This window comes from Zeus faber (genome assembly GCF_960531495.2).
Source record: "Zeus faber genome assembly, chromosome: 22".
Classification (NCBI taxonomy): Eukaryota; Metazoa; Chordata; class Actinopteri; order Zeiformes; family Zeidae; genus Zeus; species Zeus faber.
This window is the reverse complement of record NC_137209.1, coordinates 19,881,608-19,894,124: the sequence shown is the minus strand read 5'-3', so window position 1 is coordinate 19,894,124 and position 12,517 is coordinate 19,881,608. Positions and strand designations below refer to the sequence as shown.

The window sequence follows — 12,517 nt, the reverse complement described above, 5'->3', positions numbered from 1 at the left end:
CTCTACCTCTACCTCTGCTCTACCTCTATGTGACCTCTGCGCTACTGCTGCAGTACTCCACCTCCCTCTACTGTATCTCTAGTCCTACCTATGCTCTATGGCCGTTCTACCTTTACTCTACCTCTACTCTACCCTGATGCTACCTCCCTCTGCTCTAACATTACCCCTCTTATCATTTCCACCACAAATGCTCCACCACAATTGATATATATTTTTTCCGATTGACTGTCTACACTGAGACCATGTGGAACCTTTATTTTCTAACCCTATATCTACATGTAAAGGGACCATATTGGTGTCCAGTTGAGTTTGACTGGGATGTTTTCTTGTCTAACCAGGTCCTGGTCTCCTGGGGCCAGGGACAACTCCTTCAGTGACCTACGCTACATCTGGGGCGGCTTTGCCTATGTCCAGGACATGGTGGACCACGCCATCGTACGGACCCACGCGTCCACGTCCACCGGCCGCCCATTGGGCGTCTTCCTTCAGCAGATGCCCTACCCCTGCTACGTCGACGACGCGTGAGTAACGGAAACTGACGAAATTATTGGATGAGGAAATATATGATACGAACCACCAAACAGCAGTCACAATTTCAGCAAATTCTGATGTGTCAGCAATTCTTCCGTGATAGCTCCTAGGTCTTTGAAAAGCAACCAATGTACAGTGCCGTCAAAAGGAATTTGTCCCCTTCCAAAAATATCCAAATTATAACAAATAACATATGCACAGGTCTAGACACAGGCATGGAGTAGGGGTGCAGTTGACCACCAGGGGTCTACAGGCCACAGGTATAGGATAGATGGATACAAGTTTCATTATTAAGTTTTCACCTCTAGTTAGTTATAGCCTTGTTCTTGTTATTTGATTCCCGCCACCACAAAATAAAATGTTTCCCCTACAAGTCAAACGGAACGTGGTCATGGGAAGACGGTTAAGGAAGCGGGGACTGAAAGACTAAACCCAATTTATTGATTTTTGGTGAGGCCACAGGAAACCCATGAAAGCTGAATTTGTGTTAAATAATTAAGCTTATACCGTCCAAGGTCCCGTTCCTGCTTTGTTTTTAAGAGGGCTCTATTCTGAACACAACCTGCCTTGTGGTCGACTGTTATTTCAGGGTTTCTGACCTTTATGTTTATTGGCAAAGCAGCCAATGAATCTATTACTGGAAATAGTAACACACAGGGTTTACTACATCACTGATATGACTACAATTGTAAGTATAATTTCATAATTTGAATACTAACAAAAAATCTAGTCTACACCGATCAGCCACAACATTAAAACCACCACTAATAACCACTAATATTGTGTAGCTGCCCCTCGTGACGCCAAAACAGCTGTGACCCGTGGAGGCCTTCAAGTGGAGGCCTTCAAGTCCTGGAAGTTGTGAGGTGGGGCCCCCATGGACATTTAGTCATTTATTTAGCAGACGCTTTTATCCAAAGCGATTTACAATTGTTCAAACACCGACGGACGCAGCCATCAGGAGCAATTAGGGGTTAAGTGTCTTGCTCAAGGACACTACAGCATGCTAGCAGGAGGAGCCTGGGATCCAACCAGCAACCTTTTAGATCACTAGACCACCAGCTCTACCGCCTGAGCCACCATCCCCTGGATCCGGCTTTTTGTTGCAGCACATCCCACAGATGCCCCATGGGATCAGACCCTAACCCCGCCCATCCACATGATGTAGAAGAAAAGGTGATTCATCAGACCAGGCCACCTTCTTCCATTGCTCCATGGTCCATGGTCCAGTTCTGACGCTCACGTGTCCATTGTAGGAGCTTTCAGGGGTGGACAGGGCTCAGCATGGACACTGTGAGCGCTCTGCAGCTACACAGCCCCATATACAAGCAAGCTCCTTGGCACGCCCATTTTTCCTGCTTCCAACACATCAACTTCAAGAACTGACTCTTCACCTGCTGCCTAATATATCCCACCCCCTTGACAGATGCCATTGGATCCAGATAAACCATGTTTTTTCATACAGTATCACCTGACAGTGTTTTTAATGCTGTGGCTGATCGGTAGATAGATAGATAGATAGATAGATAGATGAGCCGCAATCAGCGGTTATTTTTGAATAATGACCACTGATCCGTTTATAACGACCATCAGGGGCAACAACTTCTCCTCCCGGTTTCACATCCCCCGTATCACTCCTCCTACGTTCTAATGCCAACGCCAGCTAGTGGCGCCATCTGCCGCTTAGGACCTCGTTTGGTTTAGTAATTTTTTTTCTGTAGGATGAGTCCAGGGTTTTTAGTGCCCATCTTACCATTATGCTCTCCATAAACGATAAGAAAAGCCCGGCGATGTTGTCAACAGTAGAGATAACGACCAGAGGGGAAATAAATATATATATATATATATATATATATATATATATATATATATATATAAAGTGCGTGTCTGTGTTGCATAGGTACATTGTTCTATAATTTAAACTGTCTTATTTGAGTGATAATGAATTTGGTTGCCATGGAGACTTTGGCGACCCAGACAGCATCTCAGTTATTCAGTTCACATGGGCAATAATGGCCTTTTATTGATTTTGGGCCTCAGACATCTGGGTTCAGCTATTAGTTCCGTATCTAAAATAAATATCATATCATTCAGAATCATGTTGTTGTCCCATTTTTCAACTGGAAAACTTTTTTTTTCTCCTCATTTTTTAATTCAGTTCTCCAGAGTATGTCCAAACTTCAAAAAAGAACCCCAATTGCTCTAGATGGACATATTACGAGTAATAATAATAATAATAATAATAATAATTATTATTATTATTATTATTATTATTATATGATGATATATCCATTTTAACAATATATATTTTTCATTTATATTGATCAAAATGAATATTGTACAGAAGCTTTCAAACACAACTAAAATACTTTACACTAATAGAAAGCAATCCAATTCTTCGTTCTTGCTTTCTCTGGCGTGTTTTTTTTTTTTCCCCCCCTGTATTTCTCCACAGCAATCAATAAAGTTCCATCTTATCTGATACCTTGCTCGAGGTACTGTATAGCGTAGCATCCCTGACAATCTCCCAGGAATCCAACAAAACTCTATAATTGAATCGTAATCCATAACAATGTCATCGTAAAAATCCCGAAATTAGACGGTGGCAGGAGAGTCGTTCTGTGCGTTTGACCTTTCCATTTTCAGGAACGTGAAAGACGAGGGATCATTTTTTATTTTACATTCGCCGTTAAAATACATGTTAAGTTTCCCAGAAAAACATATTTCCTGGGGAAAAAGCCTAATTTTTATCATCCGTTCGTTACACATGTTTAATTTGTGACGGGGTGAAAAAATGTCCTCCTTAAATTGCCGACAGACAAAACATTGACTCGGGGTTAAATTTGTTATCTAACAATCAACAGTAAATAACGTGTAAGTTGCATAATTATCACAAAGATTTGATTTGAAGGCAGCTTCCTCTGTCGGTTTTCGGCGAGGGGGGCGGAAAGGTTATGGTTGACACACCCCATCAAACATGAAAAAAACGTCAAATTATCAATAATGAATTACAAGTCATAATTTACCAGCCTTTGAATTGAGCTCCTCTGAAGGCTCAGATGATGTCACTTCCTGTTCATGTCCCCCACAGCAGCAGTTTGTTCATTTTCGTCTGTCTGTCTGTCTGTCTGTCTGTCTGTCTGTCTGTCTGTCTGTCTGACTGACTGACTCAAGGAAACAAATACATTATCATATTTTAATTTAAAATAATGTTTTTTATATTTTTTTTGTTATGAATATGCGCTGTGTGGATGGGGAAACAGATTTCCTTCTGAAAACAACAAAATTGTGACGTCAAATCTTTTATTCTGTGATATTTGTGATGCGACAAATACGGCCATGAAAATAAACGCCTTATAAAAAATATATTATGATTCTCTTTATGTAACACGTCGACGTACGGTATGGTATGTTAGTAATGGACTTTAAATAAAAGGTTTTTCGACATGTTGGCGGATTGTTGTGCTTTGCAGACTTTGTAGACCACAAGGGGTTAATAACTGCAGAAGCTTAATGTTTCATTTGCCGTTTAGTCATTGCTCCAGTCGAGCCGTTTCGAGGCATTTCTCTGCATTATTAACGCTGGAAAACTGTTATTTCATTCATACATAATTGAGAGTGGAATCACAGGAAGAGAAAAGAGAGAAAGGAAATGGAGGGGGGGGGAATGAAACGCAGCGAGATGGGATGGGGTGGTGGTGTTTGGGGGCGAAATTTTTGGTAATTATTTTCATCTCGGATTGTGTCTTTTTTCATTTTATTTTATTTAATTCTTTTGTTGTCTTTGTTTTGCTGTCGGCCAGGGGCCAAGGGAGGAGGGGCGAGGGAGGAGGGGCGAGGGAGGAGGGGCGAGGGAGGCGTATCTCACCTGAGCCAAAAAGGTCGGATCTGACTTTAAAATGTAATTTTCCGAAACAAAAAAAAACGAAACAAAAAAATAAAATAGATAAATAATGAATAAAATCCAAAGGTTCAGATCGATTTTTTTTGAACAATTGAGAGGGGAACAATGCGTCCGCCCACCTGAAATCTAAAATTAATAATATAAACAATAGATACACAAAAAATAAATAACACACAACAAAAAATACAGTTTGTACATATTTATCAGTTTTGTATGAAATTTTCTTTGTTGAAATGATAAAATGTTGATAACCTAGGTAAACGACTACTTGTTATCTACATACTGTAGTATTTTTATAATACCATAGTTTTAGTTACAAAACAAATAAATATGTATTTTTTCACAATATTAAAGTGGTGATCCAACAGATCATCTGTGTCGGATGGATTACACGACAAGTCCCAGAATTCCATTAAAAACTGCAGTATTTGTTTTCAGCATCTGCTCCTCCTTCTTTTGATCGATTGATAGGTTATTCCCATCAAATTGAAATCCCTATTGCAGCATTGTAAATCCTTTGATAAGAAATTGTTAATTATTAATTAATATTAATAAAGATACACAGTATATAAAAATAAAATGCGCTGTGGGGGCCCCTAATGGCCACGGCAGACTTACTCAAGTGTGTAGTCTGAGCATAGCAATAAACGGGCCTGATTGCATGTGGCGGACCCCGCCACCAACAATGTAAAGCAGCATATAGAGGAGCACACACAAACACAGATGCATTGAACGGCTGTTTCTTATGAAGTAGCGGTTAATTGAAGTATAAAGTACGGGATTTCCTTAAACAAAATGACAATAACAATAAAGTATAACAATAACAATGAAGTATAAAGAATTGGATTTCCTTTAACAAAATAACATGAGGGATTACCACTTTAAGTGTTACCTGCACACTATTCACATTGTAATATACAGTATAGTCTAACTGTCTGTGTGTCTATGGTAGATAGACAGACAGACAATCTCAGCTTTGGGTTTAACTCCTATAGATTTCGACTTATAAGAATAACTTGTAGAATCCCGTCTTATCAAATGCCGACTTGAACTCCAGCTCCTGGAGTTCAAGTCGGTATTTCCTTCTTTTTTTTGGGGTGAGGGTTTTGTTCACACGGGGTTTAACCTCCTTAACGCCTTTTTTTAAAAGCAGTGTCACCGATCCTCCTCCCGCGGTTCCAGCTTCCTCTGAACCCGATCCGTCCCACCGGGCGGGAGGGCAAGAAGAAGAACGAGGAGAAGTGACTTTGAACTTCCTGTTTAGTCTTGGAAGGAACAAACACGAACCTGTTTCGGGTTCATTGGAGATTCCCGAATGTTGATTTGGCCCGATGGCAAATTCGGGGGAAAAGGGTCGATTTGAAGTCGTTTCTGCTGCAACCGTTGTACAATTCAGTCATTTTCATAACGTGGAACTTTAGGCAAGAAAACAGTCAGACTTTTTTTTTTTTTTGTTGCCAAATGTAAAAAAATAACCCAAAATATAGAACAGAAATTGACTTATATCGAAAAAATATCATGACATTCATCAAAGTTTGATTCTATGCCCTCGATACATTTTATTCGATAAATGTGGATACTGATATGATATAGATATGTATACTGTGTTATATCATTTATTGCTATACAAATACTAAATTAATAGCCACATTTCTCTCATATATTGTTTTGGTTATTTGAATTTTAATATTTTGGGGATTTTTTTCTGGTTTATTATAATTGTATTTTTGTTTTTTTAGGCTTATTGACAAATTGTTTTTGGTTATTTTAAGGTAATTTTATTATTGATTTTTATATTTATATTTATTGTTTATCATTATGTTTATTCTTTGCCATTTTATATACAATGCCATTATTAGTGTATTAGGTTTTGTTTATTTTGAGGTTCATTGTTTGTTGCCAATTTTCCAGCAACTTTTGAGTGTTTATTTTTAACATTTCGAACCTTATTATTTATTACTTACTTATTTTAACTCACTGTATTTCTGACGAGCTGCTGTGACACTGCAATTTTCCGCTGGGGTCGAAATGAGCATCCCTCCCTCTTTAGTGTGCTGCCAGTACACTGTGAGGAAAACATTTTCTCTGTTTGCAGTCCAAAGATCTTTTCTAAAAAAAAACCACCTTTCTTGCATTTTAGGTCCCAGTATTTATGGTTTTATGGTTTTATGGATAGTGACCAAGTAATAAGTGTAATCTGTGGAATCCATACTCTGCCAGGACCCATTTGAGCGTCCCTGGCGTTGGCCTGTCTAATAAAGCCGAGGCAGCAGCACTTTGGCTCCAGATATTGACATGGCATTTTGGAGGCATTATGAAGCGCGCTCACAGTTATATCGCCTTATTGTGTTGTAACGCCATCCCATAATACATCCTCTGGCGCGGGGCCGAGGGACTAAAATGGCTCGATTGAAGCGATGCACGGGGGGTTTGGAAAAGGTTAGCGCAGAAAAATAAAATGGAGCCAAAATAATCCCCCCAAAAAAACATGTATTGTCCATCGAAGACTGTTCGTTTGAACTGATAGGAACCTTGTGTCGATTACGCACATTTTGGTATTTTTTAGTATTTATAGAGCTTATTGTGCGTAATCACCGGGTGTCGTGACATTTCACAGCATATATGTATGACCGTATGTATATGTATGTGACAAATAATCTCTTGAACTTGAACTTGAACAATAAACTATTCCTCAAGGTGAAGGACACAAGTACTGGCAGCCATACATGTTCCAAATCTCTAAAACAGACCAAATTTGGGATACAGATAACAAGTCAGTAAGTCTTGTATGTACTGGCAATGTACCATAAACCTAAAAATTAACTAAACAGAATAACCACTAATATTGTGTAGCTGCCCCTCGTGACGCCAAAACAGCTCTGACCTGTGGAGGCGTGGACTCCACCAGACTCTGAAGGTGTCCTGTGGTATCTGGCACCAAGACGTTAGCAGCAGATCCTCTAAGTCCTGGAAGTTGTGAGGTGGGGCCCCCATGCATCGGGCTTGTTGTTCCAGCGCATCCCACAGGTGCCCCATGGGATCGGACCCTAACCCCGACCACCCGCATGATGTAGATCTTTCACCAGACGAGTCTGTCGGGTCTTCAAATGAAGTTTTGTCACGAAAGCACACGCGACAAGTGACACCAGAAATGACTCGATAGCAAGTCTTATTACCTCACTCTAAAAATAACGAATAAAAGCAGAATTTCAATAAGAAATTCATTAAAAACCTAAAGAAGAAAAGTAACCCCCCACCCTGTGCCCACTTGTCATTGGCTGTAGCTCGATGCGTCACTCCCGAGTCGACCCCGACACGACCAGATATTGATATGGGGCTTTGCTCGCCGATCTCCAGGCGAAGGAAAATCGTGATTAAGACTTGCAGTCCGAACTCGGCTTCGTTTGTGGTCGGTTATTTCTGAAAATTGAGCGTTGTCACGGGCATCCGCTTCTCCGCCCGGATTCGCTCCGTCTCCATGCCAATACTGACTAGATAGCATTAGATACTGGAAACATCTTGTGACGTTGCGTCGAAACTTCAGTGGAAGACTTGAATTCCACAAAGGTTTTTTTTAAAAAGGTTTTTCATATGTAGGGTAATGAAATGATAATTATAGTTTGCTAAGTTGTCGAAGTGTTAGCTACGCTGTTGTGACACTATTTTTCTCAGCGGAAGCTTTTAAACTCGACATACGAGTTAAACAATCACTTCAAATCAATATTCCGTCTCAATGTTTTCAGTGTAAAAAGTTGCCGTGTAATAATCGGGATAATGTACAACCAACCACTCATCGCAAAATAACCATCTGATCACTCTGTCGGGGTTATTTTGCGATAATAACCGCCTGGCTGTACGTTATTACCCCATACTTGACTTGAGTCGTAGGACTTTCAAAAGTCCGCCCACTTCGGTCCCTGATTATGCAATTTACTTTCCCCCACGCTCAGCTTCATCGAGAGCATCGCCAGTATCCTTCCCATGTTCCTGGTGCTGGCCTTCATGTACACGGTCTGCATGACCATTAAAGGCCTGGTGCTGGAGAAGGAGCTCCGGCTGAAGGAAGTCCTCCGCGCCGTGGGCGTGTCCAACAGCGCCCTCTGGCTCGCCTGGTTCGCCGAGAACTTTGTCCTCCTCACCATTCCGTGTGCGCTCATTAGTGTGATGGTGAAGGTCAGTATGAAGGAGAGCGACGGACCGAGACACAAAGTACACCAACCTGTCCCAAACAATGGTTCTTGCTCTTGTTCTGGGTCTAGTTCTGGTTCTGGCATTAGTTTTAGCTCTGGTTCTGGTTGATTCCCTAGTTTGGGCTTCGGCTTTAGCCCTAGTTGTGGTTCTACCCTGATTTCAGGTTCTAGTGTTAGTTCTGGCTTTAGCTCTGGTTCTAGCCCTGGTTCTGGTTTTTGTTCCAGTTCTGGTTCTATCCGTAGTTTAGGTGCTCGCTGTAGCTCTCGTTGTGGTTCTTTGTTTATCACTCTCGCTCTGGTTCTGTTTCTAGCTCTATGTCTGTTGTTTCTAGCTGTATTTGTGTTTGTAGCTCTAGTTCTGGTTCTCCTTCTAGTATTGGCTCTAGTTCTGGGTCTAACGCAAGTTGTATTGTTCCTAGGTGTAATCATGTTTGCCGCTCTCGTTGTGGTTCTCCTTCCAGTATTGGCCCTGGTTCTAGCTCTAGCACTCTCTGCTTCTGGTTCTAGTTCTAGCTCTGGTTCTTGAGTTGGTGCCCTACTGTGGGCTCCTGGCCTGTTTCTAGGGCCGTTTCTGATTCTAGCTCTAGTTCTGGGTGCAGTTCAGGGTCTAGTTCTAGCTCTGGTTCTGTGTGCAGTTCAGGTTCTAGATCTAGCTCCGGTTCTGGCATCAGGGCACTGCAGTGTGGGCTCTAGTCCTGTTTCTAGCGCCGGTTCTGTTTTTGCTCCAGTGTTTACGTCGTATTCCGCGCATGGATGGGGCTGTGGTTGTAAAGATTTCAGATAGCGCCAGTCTTTATCTTTGTGTTTTGGTATCTCCACTCCCATTAATCACGTAATTAACAGCCGATGAAATCCAAATTACCCGTAACCAGTGATTCTTAAAATAATGAAATAAATAAATAAATAAATAAATAAATAAATAAAAAATCGTCCTCCCTCTTGTGGAACTAATTAAGCATGCTACCAAAACTGTAATTTACCCAAATTAAGATCACCACCGTGTTATCTGATACCACCCCCCACCTCCCTCCACCTCCCTATTTCTGGTAATTGCATCAACTTGTCTGCACTCCACACCCGACGAGAAGAGGAGTTCTGTCATGGAAAAAAATAAAAGTTTCATATTTGCATGATTGTTATGGAAATGACTAATTAAGCGGAACGGAATTTGGAACCCGGTCGAGGCGTCCAACAGACTGAATCAAATTAACATACGTGTCGTTGAGCAATTAAATCCATTAAAGAGTAGTTTGTAAGGACCCTGCCCAATGATAACGGCGTGGGGACATTTTGGTTCAAGCTCTGGTTCTAGTTTATTATTCATTTTGTTGTTTATTTTTGCAGGGTCAGCGCACGCTCCATCAACGTGAGATAGTTAAAATCAGCATGATATTATATACAATAAATACAAGGCAGTCATTGGTGGTGACACATTTTGTGTTGACTTCAGCCAGAGCTTGAGGCTGGCTTGAAACTCTGCGAAGCTTCCTGAGTTCTCACGTCCCCACTACTTAAAACGGAGGAAGCAGATTGAGCAAAGGATGTCTTTCCGTACTGCTGCTCCCAGTCTCCCCCGGCGGACGCCCTAGTCCCACCGCCGCTGCCGGGACCGGCGGGGCATACTCTAAGAGGAGGGGGTGCCAGATTATGAATCATTTTTAACATCCGACATACAGTACAGAGTAAAATAAGAAGTTATCAAAATTTGGAAATTATACGTATTTTTAGGATATTACAGTGATGATAATCCCTCTGTTGTTTATCGAGTACTTTTAGGGTTTGTTTTTACAGTAAGTACTTGAGGGCAGTCACACCCGCCTGGGGCCAGATTGTTAGGCAGCAAGACAGATGGAAAAATCATTGTATGTAGAAAAAGCTCCGCAGCAGACAGGACAACCAGGGCCTGTTTGGTTCTCGTGCTAATTCTAGTTTGTGTTCTAGCTCTGGCTCTAGCTCTAGTTCTGCTGAGGTACTGGTTGTGGGTCTATTCTAGTCGTAGCTCTAGCTCTGTGTCTATTCCAGTTGGAGCTCTAGTTCTGGGTCAATTCTAGTTGTAGCTCTAGTCCTGGCTCTAGTTTTAGTTGTAGCTGTAGTTCTGGGTCAATTCTAGTTGTAGCTCTAGTCCTGGCTCTAGTTTTAGTTGTAGCTGTAGTTCTGGTACTAGTTCTAGTTGTAGCTCTAGTTCTGGTACTAGTTCTAGTTGTATCTCTAGTCCTGGCTCTAGCTTTAGTTGTAGCTCTAGTTCTGGCTCTAGTTCTAGTTGTAGCTCTAGTTCTGGCATGAGTTCTAGTTGTAGCTCTAGTTCTGGCTCTAGTTTTTCTTGTAGCTCTAGTTCTGACACTAGTTCTAGTTGTAGCTCTTGTTCTTGCTCTAGTTCTAGTTGTAGCTCTAGTTCTGGCTCTATTTCAGGTCTGATTTGAGTTCTGGTTCTAGCTCTTGTTGTTGCTCTTTCCCTAGTTCTGGTGAAGTTCTGTACTGGTTCTGGCTCAATTTGTAGCTCTAGTGTTGGCTCTATTCTAGTTGTAGCTCTAGTTCTGGCTCTTGTTTTAGTTGTAGTTCTTGCTCGAGTTCTAGTTGTAGCTCTAGTTCTGGCTCTTGTTTTGGTTGTAGTTCTGGCTCTAGTTCTAGTTGTAGCTCTAGTTCTGGCTCTTTTTCAGGTTCCAGCTCTGGTTCTAAAGTTCTGGTTCTAGCTCTTGTTCTGGCTCTTCTTCTTGTTCCATCTCCAGTACTGGTCTAGCTCTGGTTCTGGTTGTGGTTCAAGGTCAAGCTGTAGTTCTGGTTCTGGCTCTAGCTGTGGTTCAAGTGCTTGTTCTGGCTCAATGTCTGGCTCACTAGTTCTGACTGTAGTTCTTGTGGTTCTAGTTCTGGCTCGAGTTGTGATTGTAGCTCAGAATCTGGCTCCCGTTCTGATTTTAGTCCATAATAACAGTGTTAATTCTCTGCACTCTAATACTCACGGTATATTATTGGATATTTGGTGTCGGTTTCATCTAACAATGTACTACTTATGCTGTTTTTACAATGAAAATTAGAAATATGTTCTCCTCGTCTTTAAATTATTTTTCTTCTCATTTTAATTGGAAAACACTTCTGGTAAATATAAACTGATATTTAAACAGCCGGTTGAGATGTAATTTCCCATCAGCCTAATGTGTTTGCAAGCCATGAGCAATTTGTAAACATTAATAACAATAAATTGAGTTAGTCCGCTGCCTTGGAGGAGCGAGCGCCAGGCACGACGACCTGCATTCAAATCAAGAGGCTCGTTCTAAATGATAATTTCACAGCCATTTTCGACACATTAATAATAAAGGGGAATCAGAGGGTGATTGTCGAAAGGCGGCGTCTAGGTTTGGCTGTGAGAAGCACCTGAGCCCTCCGTTGTTTCAGACTTTCAGACATTTTATTATTTATTTGACCTTTCTTGATACCCGTGCCGTTACCCATTTTTTAAAGGAGCAGTTTTCAGTGATACATATTTTATTATTATATACTGGATTTTATTCCACATGTCATTAGATTATCTTTTTGTATATTTAACAGTTTATTTGTAATTATTATTATTATTTTTTATTTTTATTTTGTATATTTTATTAAATTGTTTTATATATTTTTTTTTTATACGCAGTGTTTTTTTTTTTGTTAGAACTAAATACCTCACCCTCCTGAAATGTTTTTTTTTTAAGCATTTTTTTTCATGTAATTATTTTTCATGTGGACAAAGCACGGAGTGCTGAGAAGTTTTGGAGACAATCAACATCTCAGCAATTGTAATAAATAGATCAATAGAGCAGGAGACAATGGGATATTGCACTTGGATCGTGGTAATTACAACTAACAGTTGAAGTCATGGAGTAGTAGGAGACATTGGGGTGCATACTTGTTCATGGTA

At 40.8% G+C, this 12,517-nt stretch overlaps 1 protein-coding gene across 1 annotated transcript in view; it reads left to right on the top strand.

Annotated features, from left to right (window-relative positions):
* The window catches only part of LOC307247444 (phospholipid-transporting ATPase ABCA1), a gene marked incomplete at both ends in the record, with an annotated part of 207,431 nt that overhangs the window by 45,371 nt on the left and 149,543 nt on the right, over window positions 1-12,517 (top strand). The window contains 2 exons of the mRNA XM_080023597.1: window positions 339-521; window positions 8,386-8,608. Coding sequence (XP_079879723.1) covers window positions 339-521; window positions 8,386-8,608 — 406 coding nt within the window. The remainder of the gene's footprint in view (window positions 1-338; window positions 522-8,385; window positions 8,609-12,517) is intronic.